The sequence below is a fragment of the Balaenoptera musculus genome, chromosome 11 (genome assembly GCF_009873245.2).
Source record: "Balaenoptera musculus isolate JJ_BM4_2016_0621 chromosome 11, mBalMus1.pri.v3, whole genome shotgun sequence".
Taxonomy (NCBI): domain Eukaryota; kingdom Metazoa; phylum Chordata; class Mammalia; order Artiodactyla; family Balaenopteridae; genus Balaenoptera; species Balaenoptera musculus.
In genome coordinates, this window is record NC_045795.1 from 38432613 (window position 1) to 38453243 (window position 20631).

The 20631-nt window shown below is 42.6% G+C and overlaps 2 protein-coding genes across 4 annotated transcripts in view; one reads left to right on the forward strand and one right to left on the reverse strand.

The window, feature by feature from the left end:
* The window catches only part of MAPK14 (mitogen-activated protein kinase 14), a 71955-nt gene extending 66258 nt beyond the window's left edge, over positions 1 to 5697 (reverse strand). The window contains exon 1 of one of the 3 annotated variants that reach the window (XM_036870367.1): positions 4709 to 5695. In XM_036870367.1, coding sequence (XP_036726262.1) covers positions 4709 to 4824 — 116 coding nt within the window. In that variant the 5' untranslated portion in view covers positions 4825 to 5695. Of the gene's footprint in view, positions 1 to 4708 lie in introns of all 3 variants that reach the window. The other 2 variants (XM_036870366.1, XM_036870368.1) reach the window with 2 other exon arrangements.
* Positions 5698 to 7682: 1985 nt separating this feature from the next.
* Positions 7683 to 20631, forward strand: part of SLC26A8 (solute carrier family 26 member 8) — a 71273-nt gene continuing 58324 nt past the window's right edge. Inside the window, exons 1-3 of the mRNA XM_036870320.1 lie at positions 7683 to 8684; positions 13809 to 13995; positions 19040 to 19179. Coding sequence (XP_036726215.1) covers positions 8600 to 8684; positions 13809 to 13995; positions 19040 to 19179 — 412 coding nt within the window. The 5' untranslated portion in view covers positions 7683 to 8599. The remainder of the gene's footprint in view (positions 8685 to 13808; positions 13996 to 19039; positions 19180 to 20631) is intronic.

Genomic DNA, 20631 nt, shown 5'->3' on the forward strand with positions numbered 1-20631 from the left:
CTTTAATAAGTCATTACCTCAGATTAGCTAGGCTGACATTGGTGGGATTGGTTAGTCATAGTTCTACTATTTCAAGTGACCCAGCAACCACTTTCTTCACAAAAGGAGGGAGGGGAGAGGCAAACAGAACAAGAGAAGGTACCACCACACAATCTTACCAGTCTACAAGTACAGGAAGGGAGAATTCTAAAGTGTTGAAACCCCAGAACCAAATCCAAAGTAGCACTGACAAGTATGCCATTCCTTTAATGAGTCCAGTTCCTCATCTATACAACTGGGTTAATAATACCAGCCTTCACAGAGCCAGTGAAAACTGAATGATAATGCTTTGAAATGCAAATACATTATAAAGTGTAAAATCCCATAAAAATGTCAGTTAATACTAAAGTGAGAGGGATCTAGCACAGTGACTTCTTCCACCTTTGAATCCTAAGCCCCAGGGTCTCAGCACCATCTGCACTATTGCCCATGAAAGGCAAAGTCAATGCAGATCACCTCTGAGGCTGATTTAGAGGGAAATCAAAAGCATAGTCCTCAGTATCAAGAAATTAAACTGGCAGAACTGAAAAGCCAGAGGTTCAGAATATCCTTATTTTAAAATGGGAGCCAGTGGAAAGGTTTCAGTGGAAAATGGAATTCGATAAAGGATGACTTTATAGCCAACTTGACTGAACTCTTTCTTAAAAGTCTTTATCAATAATACAAAGATTTGCCATTGTGTTTAACTATTTATTGGTCGGCACTGGTAACATGCAGCCAATCACCTTGCTTTTGGGTACAAAGGAAAACAAATGGGAAGCAAGATCAGCATGGGCCTATTATCACCACTAGGAAAATAAACGGCACACCCCTCTCACTCATTAGGAGTCAAGAAAGTCACCTTTGCATACTCAATAATGACGTGCTTTTATTTATTCGTGCCCTGGCTCATGCTAAAAAAAGGAAAAGATTTAAAATGGTGAAGGGCCATTAATACTAAAAAAATTTAGCTTCACTTTTTTTTCTAATAAATTTTTTTTTTACTATTTATTTTTGGCTGCGTTGGGTCTTCGTTGCTGCACACAGGCTTTCTCTAGTTGCAGTGAGTGGGGGCTACTCTTTGTCGCAGTGCACGGGCTTCTCATTGCGGTGGCTTCTCTTGTTGTGGAACATGGGCTCTAGGCGTGTGGGTTTCAGTAGTTGTAGCACACGGGCTCCGTAGTTGTGGCTTGCGGGCTCTAGAGCGCAGGCTCAGTAGTTGTGGTGCACGGGCTTAGTTGCTCCGTGGCATGTGGGATCTTCCCGGACCAGAGCTCGAACCCATGTCCCCTGCATTGGCAGGCGGATTCTTAACCACTGCGCCACCAGGGAAGTCCTTCACTTATTTTTATTACAGTTATTTTCACACAATCTTGTTCCACAAAGCATTTAGAAAGTTGAATTTGATTTCTTAGTAAATTTTGCCATCCTTTTACCAAAAGTTTTGTTATACACTTTATATACTGATGATAAACATAAAATGCACAGCACAATGCCTGGAACATAGAACACAATCCATAAAATGTAGTTATTATTTGCATCAGGCTATAAACCCTATCAGGGAATAGACTGTCTTATTCTGTCTTGCTTAACACTCTAGCTCAAGAAACCTAGCCTGCTATCTGGTCCATAGTTGGTACTCAATAAATAGTTTAATAAATGATTGAATATGATTTAAGAATAATTCTCAACTCTCACCTATTTTATGGTACCAGTGCCCCACCTCCTGTAATCAGAGGCAAGTGTCCCGGAAAACCCACACACCAGAGGAAAGGCATTTAAGTTCCTGTTTACATTTCCTTAAACTCACCACAAAGCTCCTCCCCCTCCTTCTGTCCCCCAATCCACAAAATCAATGCTGTGCAACAACGTATTCTTTAAAAATTTTGCTTCATTTCCCCTCACAGACAACAAAGTTCCTTAAAATTGCAAGACTTAGTTTAGTTCCCTTTACCCCTTAAAAAGGAAAAGCATATTTGCAAAACCCTATCAATTCCCAAATTTCTAGTCTGATTCCTTGATCTTTAATTCATGGTTGGTTATCACTCAGGTTACTACATACTTGCTTTACTATATACTTAGTACAAATTAAAATACTGAAAATTGGCTTAATATTTAAAAAAAAATTTTTTAAGTTCCACATCAAAGTGTATCACACTTCAGACCAATCAAATTAGGAAACTGACACAGATTATTTCAGTGACATTGCATTCCTTGAAATACTTTCAGCGATTCTTTTTTGCAACAGACTTCGGATCTAGTTCTACAAGTCACACAGGAAGTTCTGTGTCATTACTTTATGGTTACAACTCTTATCTGACCTCAAACAGTATCATCAACCTGGCTGCCTAATCTTTTTCACCAGACTTCAGTCCAGTTTTCTAAATTATTTCAGATTCAATTTGATTTTGTTATTTCCTAAAATTAAATCTGCTCTCAAAAAAAATGAAGATAGTGAAAAATAACACAGGCTCCAAAGTGGATTCTAAGAGAAGTTAAAAAAAAAAGTTTTCTGCCACACCTGAAAGTTGCTAATTGAAAGAACAACTTCAAATAACTACTCTGAATGAGATAACACTTGTACATCTAAATTCTGATACTTTCAATCCAAAATCAGTTACATTCGTTTATGGCCAACTGTCACATAATATCGGTTATTTTTCTCCACCAATATGCTATAGGTTACATCTTAAATACCCTTAGCAGAACTGCCTCCATGGAAAGACACACAAGAAACTTAACAGTGGTTGTCTCTGAGGAAAGGAATAGCACAATTGGAGAACAAGAAAGGAAAGGCAACTTTTCACTATATTTTTATACCTTCTGAATTTTATACAATGTGAATGTATCACCTACTTTTAAAAAACTGTTTAACAAAATTACTTCCAAGTGTCAGATATTGATGGTTTCTAAAAACCAGAAAAGTATAGTACTAAAAAAACATGGAGTTCATTTTAATGGCACTTCGCTGTAAATCTGGATCTCCAGAGCTAGGGCAGAGCTATTCACACCAACGGTAGGGAAACCTTGCAAGGAATTATTTTCAAGTTCACTAAACTCCCCATAGTTGAGCTGTTCTGCTGTATCACTCCTTAAGGTTTAAACGTTATTGGAAACAAAAACTCGGTACCACAAAAATTAATGTCAATTCAAGAATGAAAAATGGAGGTAAATTAATGAGCTATTAAAGGAGCAATGATCCAAACACATCTTCAAAAATTAGCAAATCAACAGCACACTATAAAAATGGAAAAAAGATGTCAAGCATAGTGCCATCAGCAACATAACTCAAACAGCCTGAACCAGAAAATGCAATATGATCTGTTGCTGGACACAATTGCACAATCTCAATTACCCAGAAGATTCTATAAACCGGAAATTCATGCTGGGGCTTTAAGAAACACAGGAATTATATTTAAAGATTAACAAGTCCAAAAGCCTGGAATCTGTGGCAAAACAAACAAAAAATTTTGTAGACCTCTCTTCAAATGATGCATGCACAGGAATTACATGAATTAGCTTCAGATCAGGAGCTCTCAAATTTCAGTACATCTAAAATACAGTGTTTAAAGCCTTGAAAGTCAGAAAAGTTAGTGAAATATTTCAGGTCTGAACATTTTACAGCATCATTTAATTGAAAACACATTCACAGCGTGAATTAAAGCTGAAAAGTGTCTCTTCCTTCCTTTGCTATATATTCCATATCCATATCGTGTACCTCAGGCTCTAAGTGTAGATAAGTTCCCTGCAAACTCTCAAAGGGACTTTAAAAACACAGTATTTCACAAGAATTATCGCAATTAAAAAATATTTACAATACCTCCCGGCATTGTTAATAACTTTTTGATCTTGAGGGCGTGCATCGGATCTGAATCTCACTTGCTCCAAAGGAGAAAACTGTTTTGTCAAACAATACTTAAACGAGCAGTGGTATGTGACTAATCAGTGAGGCCGCCAGTTTCTCAAGCTGCAGTGTGTTTGCAGGCACTACCACCCACCCCCCACTCTGCGAAAAGGAAATACGCTTTCAACTGAATCGGAAACACACCACTCAAGCTGGCACAGGACTCACCGAGATAAAGTCGGTATTTTAAGCTCTATGGATAGCTACTAATTCAAGTGCGAATTCAAAAAGAACGCTTCTCAAAATGGGATTTCGACAGAGGTTTGCAAAAAAGCCCGCACTGAACGCCCTTCGTCCTCAGTTTTGTTCAGATGACGGCAGTCTCCCGGTCGAGCTTTGCCCTTCTGTTTCTCCAGGCAGCTCCCCGGGCTTGTCTGCTCCGAGGGCAGGCTCCGGCGCCCAAGGTGGGCACATCTCGGGAGAGAGTCCTTCTGCTCGATGCCAGCAGGGAGACCCCCAAAGAGGGCCCTCCTGTTCCTGTCCCCGAAGCAGCAACCCCCCAAGAAGGGAACGCGCAGGGTGCGAGCCAGGGCCGGGCTCCAACACCATCACCCACCGCCCACCGTGGACCTGCGTGCTACACACAGCTGACCACCTACGTGGGTGTGCAGGGTGAGGGGTGCAAGGGGTACAGGGAGGGCAGGACAGGGGTCGAAGGGGCAGGGATGCCCTCCCCCAAGGAAAATTCCTACCGCTTGGTGCATTGCTGAGCCGTGGGGGCAGGCCTGGCTCTGGGGCATACAGGGCCACCCAGCCCACCGAGGCCCCGAGCCCGGTGACACTCACCACACGGAGCCATAGGCGCCGGAGCCCACCGGGGACAGGTTTTGGTAACGCTCGGGCACCTCCCAGATTGTCTTGTTCAGCTCCTGCCGGTAGAACGTGGGCCTCTCCTGAGACATCTTCCAGCGGTGGCCGCGGGGCGAGGAGGTGGCCCTGCGGGGCCCCGCCTGCGCCCGCACCCGCTTCCCCGACCTCGTCGCCCGGCCGGACGGGCGGGGACCCTGCGCTGGCCGCCCGCGCAGGTGTGAGCGCCGCGACCCAGACGACTCCCGCGCGCGCGGCCCCTGTCAGCCGCAGCGGCTGGACGCGCCTCCGCGACGGGGGTGAGCCCGGCTAAGGGCAGGGGCACGCTCAGGGGCTCAAGGCTGCGCCCGCCACGTTCTCGCTGCACCCTCTCCAGACCAGGCCGATTCCCGGCTGCGCCGCGGGGCTACGGCTCCAGCTGCAGCGCCCGCGGAGGTTCCAGTGGTCGCCGTTCCACAGCCAGCGAACAGGAGCCTCCCGCCGTACTCTCGCGAGAACAGCTCCCGGGCCTCTCTGCGAGCCGAGATTTTACCCAATATGGAACCTGCCCAAGGGAGGGGGTTGATGAGAGGAGAGGATGGGAGGAGCAATTCTCGCGAGAAGAGAGCAACAGCTGGCCACCAGAGGCAGGAACTCCCAGGGACTGCTCTTCTTAAGGGCGCCAAGGCGGACTCGAGAAGGAGGGGATAAGCAGACAACACATGCCGCGTGCGCCCCACCGTGGTCGGCGGGGCAAACGCCTGGCTCCCTGGTGGAAAGCGACATTGACAAACAAGGTGTCGGGAAAAGACCCAAAAGACCTTTGAACTGCGGGTAGTCACCAGCAGCCGAGCACCTGCTCAGCAGAACCCCCAATTTCCAAGAAATACTTGCATAATAAAGAGAAAGGTTCCGGCCAGAAAGCCGTTGCAGTCCCATCTGCTCAAGGACATACACGGCTTACTCTTCGGAATTCTGACGAAATCTGTCCCAAAGGTAAATATTAGCCCTGCATTAAGGTTGAGGTTTTCCACCCAAACTCTTCTAGTAGTTCTCAAACTTTTATGTGTAGAAGAATCACCTTGAGAGTTTAAAAATGCATATTCCCAGGATCCACAGTGAGTTTAGTTGGAGAGGTCCGTGATGGGCACCAAGAACGTGCATTTCTACAATACGCCCCAGGTAATTCAGATTCAGGAAAGTCCCTGGTATCTCCCTTTGAGAAGCATTTTTAAACCATTACCCTGAAGGTTTGAAACTGATTCCTACCTTGAAGAGCTTCCAGTGAAGAGGATTTTAAGAATTTTAATCATGCCTCTCAGAGTAAGAACAGTTCAGAGAGTGGTCTTCCGGCAGTGTCATATTGGGCAAGTCAATTGACATTTCTCAGACCTTAGTTCCAGTTTATGCAAAGGAGAATTCCTGCCCCACATTCCCACCTGAAAGCTGAAAAAGATAATAAATGTGAATGGGCAAGGTATTCTAACCCCATACCTTGCCAGTCACTGTTAACCTATTCCTACGCTAAAGCTTGTTACAATAGGCAGAATTGGACCCTATCTTTTTTTTTTTTTAATTAATAGCTACTTTATTTATTTATTTATTTTATTTATTTTTGGCTGTGTTGGGTCTTCATTTCATGCGAGGGCTTTCTCTAGTTGTGGCAAGCGGGGGCCACTCTTCATCGTGGTGCGCGGGCCTTTCACTATCGCGGCCCCTCCCGTCGCGGGGCACAGGCTCCAGACGCACAGGCTCAGCAGCTGTGGCCCACGGGCCCAGTTGCTCCACGGCATGTGGGATCTTCCCAGACCAGGGCTCGAACCCGCGTCCCATGCATTAGCAGGCAGATTCTCAACCACTGCGCCACCAGGGAAGCCCTGGACCCTATCTTATTCTTACTCATTTCTTTTAGAAATAACTAGGTTCAAGCCAGGACACTTCTCATCACTATCCATGATTATTCTCTTTTGTGTATGCATCCCTTGGAGTGCTCAGACTTTGCCTGTCTTGTTCCAGCATCTAGCACAGCGCCTGGAACATGAAAGGTACTCCATAAATATTTGTTGAACAAATTATGAACAATGACCATGATCTCAATTTAGGAGGCGGTGCAGGATTCTCAGTTCTCCTCAAAGAAAAACAAAATAAAACCCAAAACCAGGGTCATGGGTCATTTGTGGAAAGCTTTCTTTGGATTCAATGTGACTTAGCCTGGAATGTGACTCTTGCCTACGAAGACATGTTGCTTAAAAAATGTTCCAAGGGACTTCCCTGGTGGCACAGGCAGGTTAATCCGCCTGCCAATGCAGGGGAGACGGGTTCAAGCCCTGGTCCGGGAAAATCCCACAGGCCGCGGTGCAACTAAGCCCGTATGCCACAACTACTGAAGCCCATGCTCCTAGAGCCGTGCTCCGCAACAAGAGAAGCCACTGCAATGAGAAGCCGCACACCTAAAGCCCGTGCTCCTCATCGAAGAGTAGCCACCACTCGCCACAACTAGAGAAAGGCCGCACACAGCAACGAAGACCCAACACACCCCAAAAAAAAATAAAGAAATAACTTAATAAAAAATAAAAAATAGAAATGTTCCAAGTCAACCTGCAGGGTAGGGAGCTTTCTAAGAAGTATCAGAGGTTGAAGGAGGAAGTGAGAGCAAAAATGCAACTGTAAAGATATGAGGGGTGGGAGTGGGGAATCAAGGTGATGAGTACATGGATACAAGGGAGGAAAACTGGAAGTAGGAATTCTAAGAAATTCATATATTTATCCAACAAATTGGAATGAAGTGAGAGTGACCAAAAGGGTAAAGATGAGCAATACATTCACTCATTCAACAAATATGTATTGAATGCATCCTAGGTACCCGGCACTTCTGATGGAAAAGTGATTAAAAAGCAGACAGTTGCTGCCTATGTGGAGCTTACAATGAACAGCAGGGCAATCATTCAATTATTCAACACAAATTTATTGCACACTTACTAGGTCTACCACATTGCTTTAGGCACCAATGATACAGCAGTTAATGAAAGAGATAAAAATCCCTGCCCTTTTGGGGATGAGAAAAATTACAAAAAGGGATAGGTAAAGTGAACAATATATTAGACACTGATACAGTAATCAAGCAAGTGTAAAACTGCAACTGAGCCAAGCAGGAATACAAGGCACAGTGAGAGGCAGTGACTGGGATTGAGCCTCACAAGGTTAAGGGGGTTAGGGGCGGGGAGCAGAGCAGGAGACCTGGGCAGGAGAGTGTCCTTCAGTGGGAGAAGCCAAGCTTGTGGGGCTGAGAATTAAGGTTGGAGACCTCGGTGACCCTCTAGTCTCCAGTTTCCTCCCGCGTCTTCTGTTCCCACAGGGTCGTCGGGAGACTCGAGTGAATTACTGTACGTGAAGTGCGGGGCCCGAGGCCTGGCATCAAGGAGGCCCTCAATCAAGAGTCGTCGAGAGCGGAGGGCTGGGTGACACAGGTAACCGCGGCGCAGCTGGGCCTCTCCCCACTCCCCACGCCGGCTGCCCAGGCTCCACTTCCTCGCCCCGCTCTTGTCCCCCGCCCGCCAGAACGCCCGCGGGCTCGGACGCAACGGCTCGGGAACCGCCGGCGTCGGCGTCCGCGTCCACAGCGCCGCCCGCCCGGCCGGAGCTGCTTCCGGCTCCAGTGCCCGCCCTCCCGCCGCAGCCCGGGAACCAGGTGAGCCGAGGAAGTAGGGGAGCCGCTGCCGGAGCTGCCCGGAGCCGCGGGCTGCAGGAGGTGGCGGCGGGGCCCCGGCTCGGGCGTCGGGTGCGAAGGACCAGCCCCTCGTTACACTCGGAAGTCCCTGGGCGGGGCCCGCGGCGGTAACCGCAGGGCTAGGCACGTCGCGGCCGCTCAGTCAGTGTTTGGGGAATGAATGAATGACGGCCGTCCCTGGGAGCTTCTCTCTCTTAGGTGTCGTCTCTACTTTTGAAAGGCCGCGTGGAACAGCAGTGAGGAGAGATGGTGTGTGCGTTTGGCAAGCTGAATCCTTCCACACTCGTGGGTCTGAGTTGTTGGAAGCCCCAGAACTGGTCTACTCCATGAGCCTCACCTGACTCCCCCATCCATCTCCTCCTGAGACCTGACTGCCCAGACGCTCTTTCTCCTTTCAGACCTCACTGCTTTTGTTAATTTTGTTCCTTCTGACTGAGCCCCCGCTTCCACCTCTCTTGGCCCCTTTCTTTTCCTGTTAAGTTCTGTTTATGTATGTGTCCCTCTGCGAAGCCTTCTCCAACATCCCCACCCCAATAACGAGTTTCTCTCCAGCACAGCCCTTTGGTAATACTCTCACCAGGGCGCATTAAAGGTAGTTGTCGGTGTGTCCCCACCATCCCCAGCCACTAGACCGAGTGACTGAAAGATACTGAAAGCAATGCTCTTTGCTTGTGCCTTTTCTTTTTCCACATACATTCCCCCTTAAAAGCATAACATAAAAGCATAACGGGCGAAGGGCTGTTGTTTCTGATGGAATTACAAATATTTTTTTTGAAATTCTGGAAGTGAATTTTACCTTCCCATGATTGTAGAGAACATATGAAAGATGACCATATGAGAGGATAGTCTTGAAACTAAACTAAGGTTCAGGAGTTCACATCTGTTGAGTCAGTAGAAAACTGGGCTGTATTTAAATATTTTATTCTTGGCTTTTTAAAGTACTTTCAGCACATTATGTAAAAGAATCAATGGATGGCTGGATGGGTAGGGGTAGTATGGGGGATGAAAGAGCTAGGTCAAAAGTACCCATGTTAACAGTATACCCAAATCTAGCACTGAATGACTGAATAAAGATAATTAGCTATATTTACAGTGGTCTTCATATTTCATTGTGTATCAGAATCATCTGGAGGGCTTCTTAAAGCAGACTGCTGGCACATCCTCAGAATTTCTGATTAATTTTGTCTTGCTAGGTTGGGCCTGAGAATTTGCATTTCCAACAAGTTCCCAGCTGATGCTGATGTTGTTTGTGGGACCAAGTGTGGGCTACAGAGATTAATTTCTATTAGTTAGTAGTGAATCCAGATGCCCCAAACTATGTCACATTTGTAGAATATGAAAATAAAACCTTAAGTTGTTCAGACCATGGCCCACCCACCTAAATATTTTGTCTGATGGCAGGAAGCATCAGGGAATTATAGGAGTCAGTAACCGAGATTCCCTCTTGTGTTGTGTCTCAGCTGAAGGGTCATTATCCCATCAGTGTAGTTTGGATTACTTTCTTCTGAAATGCATCATCTTTTCCATGTTAAAGTACATTTGCCACTTGTCAGTAACAGCTTCTGATCATCATACCTTATAGGGAAGGGTCCTGCTAGTGCATAAAAACAAGCCAGTAGGGCTTCTGTGAAGTCAAGAAAGACATAATGGAACTGAAGAAATTTCAGAGATGACTACTAAAAACAAAACAAAACAATAAGGAAATCATGTGTTTTCCCTTGCTGCCTTTAGCCAGTCATACGATAAGTCCTTTAAAGACAGCTTTCTACCTGCCCCTCCTAGCCATCCTGACTGTGGTCCCATGAGTTGTGACTTGATTGCCTTTCCCTCAGACTACCATGGTAGTAATGGGCTCCCACTGGTCTTTTTGCCTCAGTCTCTCCTATCTCCGGTGCTGTCCAATAGAACTTTCTGTGATGATGGAAATGTTTTATACCTGCCCTGTCCAGTACAGTAGCCCCTGCCATACGTGGCTGTTGAGCACTTGAAATGTAGCTAGTGTGACTAAGGAACTGAATTTTTCATTTTATTTATTTATAATATTTAGGCCGTGCCACGCGGCATGCGGGATCTTAGTTCCCCTACCAGGTATCAAACCCGTGGCCCCCTTCAGTGAAGCATGGAGCCTTAACCACTGGACCGCCAGGGAGTTCCCTCATTTTATTTTAATTTAATTTAATTTAAATAGCCACAGGTAGCCAGTGGCTACTGTACTGGGCAGCACAGCTCTAGACTATACCACTGACATGATTCATCTTCCCAAAGCACATCTCTGTGCATATTACTACTCCTTCTCGAACATTTTAAATAGCTAAAAAGTCCAGGTTCAGCCCAACATTCAAGACCCTCCAGAAGTAGGCCTCAACCTACCTTTTTTGGGTTTGACACTGACTTTACTCAGACCTATTGAATTACTTGCCTTATATTATCTCTGTAATTTTATCCTGTTCTCTTTCTGAAATACCTTATTCTCCTCCCTGCCCCCAGCTTAGCCAGAGCAGAGTTCAAACCATATCTCCCCCAGGAGGCCTTCCTCATCCTTCTAGGTTGGGGTTATTAATCCCACTCTATAGGAGATCACGTGGCATTAGATGTGACATCTATTTTAGAATCAGAAAGACCAGGTTCAGATTCTGGCTCTGCTGTTTAATAGTTGTATGATTCTGAGGAACCCACTAAACTCACAAGTGAAATGAGTATAATCATTATCAGGAAGATAACACCTGTCTCTTGAGATGATGTGTGTGAAGAAGTTGGCATATGGCAGGCCAGCAATAAATGTTAATTCCTGTCTTTCCCACCTCTAAAGTCTTATAGCACCATATTTTGGTATTTTTATTCTACTAAATTGTAGAGTCTTCGTCTTTTTTTTGTTTTTGGCTGTGGTTCCCTGACCAGGGATTGAACCTGTGCCCCCTGCATTGGAAGCACAGAGTCTTAACCACTGGACTGCCAGGGAAGTCCCAAGTCTTTGTCCTTTTGTATTCTCAGAGCACCTAGCATTCAGCAAGTGTTTGTGGAACACTGAATTAATCGACCACAGGTGAAATAGCATTCGTCAGTCAGAAATAAATGAAGGCCAAGAATGCATATGGTAGAAATTCATAAGATTGTGAAAATAAAAGCAGACAAACTCACCAAATCCTAGTCTAGTAGATGGTGGCCACCTCTTGAAATATAAATGATGTAGACTGAAGACAATAAAATGAAATCCTTCTTTCCATAAGTGAACTGATGAGATATAATACCTCCTAAGGGTGCGACAACAGAAAACATAAATGCTTTAGCTTTGAAAGAGAGAGAAATTCTTGGGGTATAAACTATAATTTGTGATGGGAGGAGATAAGGATATTTTGTCTTTAACAACAAGGCTCTGGGGACAGAGGTCACACACTGGTGGTTCACAGACTGAATCTAGCCTGCAGAGATGTTTTGTTAATGTGTACTGTGTTTTTTAAAATATGTAAGGTAATTGACAACATTTAAAAGTCAGAAGATTTCACATAAAAATCTGGAATTATGACTTCTCTGGGAAAAGATCAGATCTGGCCATGCTGGACCCCACATGACCCATGGCAACAATTGCTGCAGTTGAGTAGCTGCAGCTACCTTTCCCAGGCCCACTGTTTCCACTATGCTTGATGTTCACATGTTGCCTGCTTCATGCCTGCTTCGTGCTACTTTCAGAAACAAAATGCTGGATTCTAGACCCTGCATCTAACCCAGGATGGCAATTTGTATAATCTCAATATAATAAGCAAGTTAATTAGGCTCTTTTTAGTTGCCAGGAACGGATATATTCTAGTCATGGAAGTTTATTGTAAGATTACATAGGAAAAGTAAGGAAGACTGGATCACTATTCCTATGGGTGGAGGAAAGAAAGGGAAAAATATTACTTATGTTTTAGCGTACAGTTCTGCTTTTTTTTTTTTTCTGTAAGACACGAAGTACTAATTCTCTTAATACACTGTAAAATACCTCTTCCATCCTCTTCTGTATTCTCCAACCACACTCTCACTTTATTGAATTTGTGATCATTAGTTCATAAGTGTTATACAGCTCACCTCTGCTACCCAATGCTTTGAGAGTAAACATACATTATATAACTATGGCCAAGTTACCTAACTTTTCCAAAACCTCAGTTTTATCACCTATAAAATGAGGACAAATAGTAGTACTAGGATTGTTGTTGGAATTAAAAGAAATAACTCATGAAAAAAATCTAGTGCAATGCTTGGTATATAATAAGTGCTCTACAAATCTTGGTGATGATAATGTTGCTGCTGCTGAAGATACAGGATAATTCTGATGGAAAACAAATGTTGCTGATACATTAAACTTGTTTGCAGCCTCACCTATAAAAGAACTACTTGTGTAATCTACATAACTTGAGTGTTTACCTACATATTTTATAACTATGCAAAATATATATTTGTATACTTTTTTACACATTTGTGTGGAAGAATATTAGAGTTCATGCCTTTTTTATTATTCAAAAACACAGATGATCAAGAACAGTTATACTTTCTCCCAGAGATGCCTCTATATCCATCCTCATTAACTCTTTCTTCTCATTCTCTTTAAAACAGCAGGATGATACTACAGATTTTTAAAGCTTAAAGTGACCCTTAGAGATCATATTGTCAAACCATGTCATTTTATGGACAAGGAAACTGAAATTCAGTTTCTGAGAAACTTGCCCCCAGTCATACAGCTAGTTAGAAAAACAGCCAGGGCTAGAACTCCAGAATCCTGATATCCTGTGCAGTGCTTTTTCTGCTACATCATGATGCCACTAACTGGATACTTGACCATAATTCAAGAAATATTTGTTGAGGGCCTGCTAAGCGTCAGGCATTATCCTGGGCTCTGGGGATACAGCCATGAACAAAGTCCTGCCTCTTGGATTTACATTTTAGTGTGGGAAACAGACAATGAACAAATAGACAAATATTGAATCAGGTACTGGTTAGTTCTATGAAGAAAAGAAAAGGGTAAAGGGATAATGATTTTCAATCATTTCATTTCACTGAAATCAATTTTCAGTGAAAATTGGTGATTATACTTTTACCTCTTAATCTTTTCCCCTGCAACATAGCAACATAATTGAATATAAAGAAAACTAAGCTTTCTAGCTGGACACTTGGGTTCTAGTCCTGACTCTTAATTATTCAAAAACCAAGGCTGTTTAAACTTCTGGGCTTTGGTTTCTCCATTTTGAAAATGAAAATAATATATACCTTGCTTTCTTTATAGGGTTGTTTTAAGTATAAAATTATACAATAAATGGAATTTTTATTTCCATAAAAATGTGCCAAGGATCTAGATTTTTTAAAAACCGTCTTTTGTTTAACTTCTTTCCACTTATCCAGGAATGATGCAACCAGAGAGGAGCTTCCAGAGTTTGGGCTCTAGATATAGGCAAAACTCTTTCATGTATGATGTGAAGCGAGATGTGTACAATGAGGAGACCTTTCAACAGGAACACAGAAGGAAGACCGCTTTCTCTGGGAACTTGGACATCGACATCAGCACCGTCAGTCACCATGTCCAGTGCCGGTGCGTGTGTGTGATCATTCAGCTGCCACCAAGCTGGCAGCCCTAAAACTCTACTTGACACCTTTGGTGCCTACTTCTGTTTTCCTCCTCTGAACTCCTGTCATCAGAACCCTTAGCTTATTGCATAATTCCTCTACAGTTTTTTTGTGGTTTGTCTTGTAGCACCTTCTTTTTTTGTTTTTAATTTTTAAATTTTTATTTTATTTTTGGCTGTGTTGGGTCTTCGTTGCTGCACACTGGCTTTCTCGTTGGTGCGCGGGCTCCTCATCGTGGTGGCTTCAGAGCACGGGCTCTAGGCGTGCGGGCTTCGGTAGTTGTGGTGCGTGGGCTCAGCAGTTGTGGCGCGCGGGCTCAATAATTGTGGCGCGCGGGCTCAGTAATTGTGACACACGGGCTTAGTTGCTCCGCAGCATGTGGGGTCTTCCCAGACCAGGGATCGAACCCGTGTCCCCTCCAGTGGCAGGCAGATTCTTAACCACTGTGCCACCAGGGAAGTCCTTTGTAGCACCTTGTTGATTATAAACTTCATGGACGTAAAGACCTTGGCTGTCCCCCACAACATCTAGGGATGATATTTAATAAATACATTGTTTGATTAACCACCATTGCCACTCTCCTAACAACAACAACAAAAGCAACCGTGGTGAACTAATCAATGATAGCAGAATGACTATGTAAACCCTATAGTTCAGGGACTCGTAACCTGTTTTTATGCTGTGAACCTTTTAGCAGTCTATCAGAGCTAATGAACATCCTTTCAGAATAATTTTTTGTTTTACTTTTTTTTATTGTGGTAAAATACATATAATATGAAATGTGTTGTTTTAACCATTTTAAAGTGTACAAATTAGCAGCATTAACGACATTCACGTTGTTGTGCAACCATCACCACTATCTATTTCCAAAACTTTTTCATCACCCCAAACAGAAACTCTGTACCCATTAGGCAATAACTCCCCATTTCCCCCTCCTCCAGCCCCTGGTAACCTCTCTTCTACTTTCTGTCTCTATGGATTGTGTATTCTAAATATTTCATTTAAATGGAATCAGACAATATTTGTCTTTCATGTCTGGTTTATTTCACTTAGCACAATGGTGTAGCGTGAATCAGGACTTCATTTCATTTTATGGCTGATGATGTATGTACCACATTTTGTTTATCCATTCGTCTGTTAATGGACACTTAGGTTGTTTCCAATTTTTGGCTATCGTGAATAATGCTACCATGAATATTGGCATAGGGGTATCTGTTCAAGTCCCTGCTTACAATTCTTTTAGGTATACACCTAAGAGTGGACTTGTTGGATCATGTGTTTAACTTTTTGAGGATTTTTTTTCATAGCAGCTGCAGCATTGTGCATTCACATCAGCAAGTGTTCCAATCTCTCCATATCCTCTCCAACATCTGTTATTTTCCATTTTTTTAAATTATAGCCATACTAGTAGGTGTAAAATGGTATCACATTGTGTGTTGCTTTTTTTTTTTTTTTGCATTTCCCTAATAACTAAATATGATGAGCATCTTTTCATGTGCTTATTGGTCACTTATGTATCTTTTTTGGAGAAATGTCTATTTACTTCCTTTGCCCTTTTAAAAATTAGGTTGTTTATCTTTTTGTTGTTGAATTATAGGAGTTCTTTATATATTCTGGATATTAAACCCTTATCAGATGTATGATTTGCAAATATTTTCTCCCGTTCTGTAGGTTGTCTGTTGACAGTGTCCTCTGTACACAGTTTTCATTTTAATGAAATCCTATTTATCTGTTTTTTTCTTTTGTTGCTTGTGATTTATGTGTCATATTTAAGAAACTATTGTGAAATCCAACATAATGAAGATTTTCCCCTGTTTTCTTCTAAGAGTTTTATAGTTTTAGCTCTTAAATTTAGATCCTTGATCCATTCTGAGTTAATTTTGTATACGGTATAAAGTAAGAGTCTGACTTAATTTTTTTCCATGTAGCTATCCCATTTTCCCAGCACTATATGTTGAAGAGTCTATTCTTTCTCCATTGAATGGTCTTGGCCAGAATATTTTTAAATGCACAAAATACATAGTATTATAAAGGAAACCATTTATATTGAAATATAGTTATCAAAATATGAAAATATCCAAAAATTATATTTAATGATTATGGGTCTAATAACTACCATACTTTCTAAGTAATGATGAATATAAATGCTATTTTAAGATATCTGCAGCAATTTTAATGTAATATGAAAATATTTGTGATTCTATTGGTGAAGAAGTCAAGCTCTGCTGATACTACTGTGGTTTGTTGTCAATGTTCATAACTGAAGGAAATGCTACATTTCAGTTAGGAGGTTAGTGAAAATAAAGATATAATTTTTCCTAAAGTCACATACCCCCGTGAGTTCTATCTAGAGACACCTTGGTCATCCATGGACCTCAGGTTAAAAACCCTTTGTGACCTACATCATGATATTAACCCTAACTACTCAAACCGTCCTCACTCACACTCCAGATTTATTAGTCCCTCTTGTCCCTTGATTTATCACTCACAATTGGCATGAGTTAGGTGACAAGTGAAGAAGGCCTCCACGCAACCCTATTGCAGATCTTCCTCCCTCTGAGCCTTCTCCTTTGCCCATATCCTGCCTTTTGCAAGTTGTGGTCTTGGATGTCCCTCCCCTGTCCTATATCACAACTCTCATTTTTTCTGCTCCAGGATGGGTCAGAGGTCATACATCAAAGATAGCATTGGGGGGCCACATTGGTTTTGTCTCTACAAAAGGATAATCTTTTCCTGACTTATACCTCATCATAAACAGGTACTACCAAAGAAATTTCAGCCTTATTCCCCTCCAGCTGCCCTATCCTTAGACCCTTAAATCTGACCCACACTGCCTCCCATGGGTTTTTATAGCAGTGCTTATTCCCTACTTCTAAAACAAACAGTTATATCCACTTCTGAATTTTAACCTGAAAGGTAGCACAGCACTGGTTAAGAGCAAGACTCAGAAGCCAGATTGACTGGTTGTGAATCCCAAGTCTGCTGCTTCCCAACTGTGTGACCTTAGGTAAGCTATCCATGCCTACTGTGCTTCAGTATCCTCATCTATAAAATGGGGATGATAAAAGCACCTACCTTACAAGGCAATTATGAGGATTTAAAGAATATTTGTAAAACACCTAGCAAATAGTAAAAAAAAAAAAAAAAATAATAATAATAATCTTTTAATTTCATCTCTTCCTTTCTGCAGAAAACCTCCTATCTTCCTTCATTTTCTCCCTTTTAGTTACCCAACTGCAATACTCCCTCTCTTTAAAAAAAAATCTCCCCTGTGCTTTCACATCAACTCTTACATTCCTCACTTTTAAGATGCCTTAACTAGGATCCAGATTCATGTCGAAGTGCTTTTAACTCTTCCACCACCAGCTTCAGTTTCTGTTCCTCTAACTCCTTCCTTGATCCCTGTCAGTCTTAGGTCCTCATTATTCCATGTCCAGTTTATTTTATTGCCATGCCAAAGAGCTTTGATGACTCTCCCTAGGGTGGCTGGTCTTCCAGGGTGGAACATGGAGAGGAAGGGACACTGGACCAGATGCAGAAACAAATTGTCCCAATGCCATGCTGTATTCTCCCCCATAGAGGGCCGTAATTGGAGACAGCACACTCTCCACACCCAGGGATTCTCATAAAAATAGCAATGTGGTGTTCTTTCTAAACCTATGGTCTTGCTTCTGGCTCCTGAGCAGAATTCAACAGCTGTCAATAGGAACTGTGATGGTAATAGACTGGATAGAACACTGAACTAAAAATCACGAGATCTGGTTTCTAGCCCCAGTTCTGCCCACACTTGTTACTGTGACCTTGACAAAGACATTTACACTTCTTTGGCCTTAATTATCTTAGGGACTGTAATGCTCATAGTTGTTAGAGTCAAGCATATTGAAATTACTTCTTTTCTGAGCACACATTTTAGCCTTGCATACACTGAAGTTATATTTGTTGCTACAGTCAAATCCCAATTATTCAGCTACAGCTCATACATGAAAAATCTCCGTACTCTTTGTTTTCAGCCCATAATGAGATGTAAATAGCAAAAAGCAATTTAAAACCATATTAGCTTTACTAATGGATTAATTGATTAACAGATTGATTGATTGGTTTACAATGATTCTGCTGTTTTAGATGATCTAAAGGTTAAAGTAGGTTTTCTCAATCTCAGTACTGTTGACATTTCGGACCATGAAATCATTTCTTGTGGAGGGCTGTCCTGTGCATTGTAGGATGTTTGGTGGCATCCCTGGCCTCTACCCACTAGATGCGAGTCGTGATAATCAAAAATGTCTCCAGACATTACCAGATGTCTCTTAGGAAACAAAATTGCTTCCGGTCGTTATCCACTGGGTTAAAAGATAATAAGGGCTTATTTTATTGCCTTTTCTTTCCATGGCTAATGCCATAAGCACAAGACTCCATATTCTATATTTTCTATAAATTTCTGCATATTACAGGTCAAAGCCATGTAGAGTTAATGCTTGGTAAAAATTTTAGTATACGGGAATGATGTGAATGTGTTAATTCCCTGCCACCCACCAATAGCACATCTCAAAAAACTGTCCTTACCAAGAGAAAGCCATAACAGTCCATTTTTCTACTGGAAAATTTTGGTAGGTTGAATTCTTTTGAAACATTCTGTAAAACCACAGGCCTGATTCATATGCTGGACTTACAAGGCTTAGTTCTTGTCATATATATGGCACTGGTTCTCAGTTGAAGGTGATACCGTCCCCCAGGGAACATTTAGCAGTGTCTGGAGACATTTTTCATTGTCACGACTAGGGGAGGGGATGCTACTGGCATCTACTGGGTAGAGATCGGAGACGCTGCTAAACATCCTGCAATGCACAGGACAGCCTCACAACAAAGACTTACCCAGTCCAATATGTCCAAATATCAGTAGTGTTAAAAGAAACTCTGTTGTATGGGAAGAAGAAGGTACTCACTATGCCTTTTCTTGGCCATGTGGGCTTTTTCTTTGGAGAACCTAATCAAGTCTCTGTTCTTTCTCACAGCTGCTCATGGCACAAGTTCCGAAGATGCATGCTTACAATCTTTCCCTTCCTAAAGTGGATGTGTTTTTATCGATTCAAGGATTGGCTTCTTGGAGACTTACTTGCTGGGATAAGTGTTGGTCTTGTGCAAGTTCCCCAAGGTAAGAAAGATACGAAGGTTTTTCACCCACAGACAATACATCAGACCTGGTCACTTGTCCAGAGTAAACAAATTACTTGTGCTAGATGACTAGAAAAAAATGTGAATTCCATTCACATCATTACCATTTGTTTCCTTACCTGCCAAATTTCTAACTCTTCTAGGGTAATTCCAAAAGTGTCAGTTTAGTTTAGACCCCTGATACTTTCTAGAGTATTTGTAATGCCTGCTTATGGTCATTTTTTGCTTAACTAGTCATTTTATACTCCAATAGACCTCACTTGGCATTGGTTTTACTTAAAAAGGTGAAGGGTAGGAAACACAGCATGCTAGCTTCCCTTCAGCAAGTCACACACACAGCAGTCCAGGGGCTACTCTTTGGTCTTACAAGTAGCAATTCAGATATAACACAACAAGATCACACAGATAGGTACGGGAGCTATCTGGGCTTTAGAAGCCTCATTTCCCAAATAGGAACCAACTTCTCTTGTAATTCCCATAACTGATGCCTCCATGGGTCCCACAGCGACATGCCCAGTTACAAGAGTCATTGTGCTCTGAGAAGCTCAAAGCTAAGGCTTCCCACAAGATATTAATCTTTTTTTTTTTTTAATTTTTATTTATTTATTTATGGCTGTGTTGGGTCTTCGTTTCTGTACGAGGGCTTTCTCTAGTTGCAGCAAGTGGGGGCCACTCTTCATCGCGGTGCGCGGGCCTCTCGTTATCGCGGCCTCTCTTGTTGCGGGGCACAGGCTCCAGATGCGCAGGCTCAGTAATTGTGGCTCACGGGCCTAGTTGCTCCGCGGCATGTGGGATCTTCCCAGACCAGGGCTCGAACCCGTGTCCCCTGCATTGGCAGGCAGATTCTCAACCACTGCGCCACCAGGGAAGCCCCAAGATATTAATCTTTAATTCATAGTCCCCTCGGTCCAGATAGAATATACTAATCAGGCTCCTTTTACCATAACTAATGTTGGCTGGTAACACAGCTGACATCCCACCATTATCAGGTTTCCAAAGAAACAGAGCTAGAAGGTTAACCCAAGATCAACTTTATCAGAGAAAGAGAAAGGATTTTGTGTTAATCCGTTACTCAGAGTAGTTCACAATTCCCTATGTAGTCTTTAAACACCTCTGTTTCTCTATTCTTCTGGGGCAAACCAAGCAGGGTTGAAACTTGTGATTGTACAGCTTGTGTAAAGCACAAATGAAGCCAACCAAAGGGGCCAGTGGTAGCTGAAATCCAACTCTGGCATAGGGCTGTTAGTTGGAGAAAAGGGATCCCTTTAAAATAATTAATTAATTATCATACAGTAAAATTTACTTCTTTCATACAGTTCTATGAATTTAAACACAGGTATAGGGTTGTATAACCACGCCACAGTCAAGCTACATAACAGTTCCATCAGCCCCAAAATTCTCTTGTGCCATCACTTTTTAGTCACATCCTCTG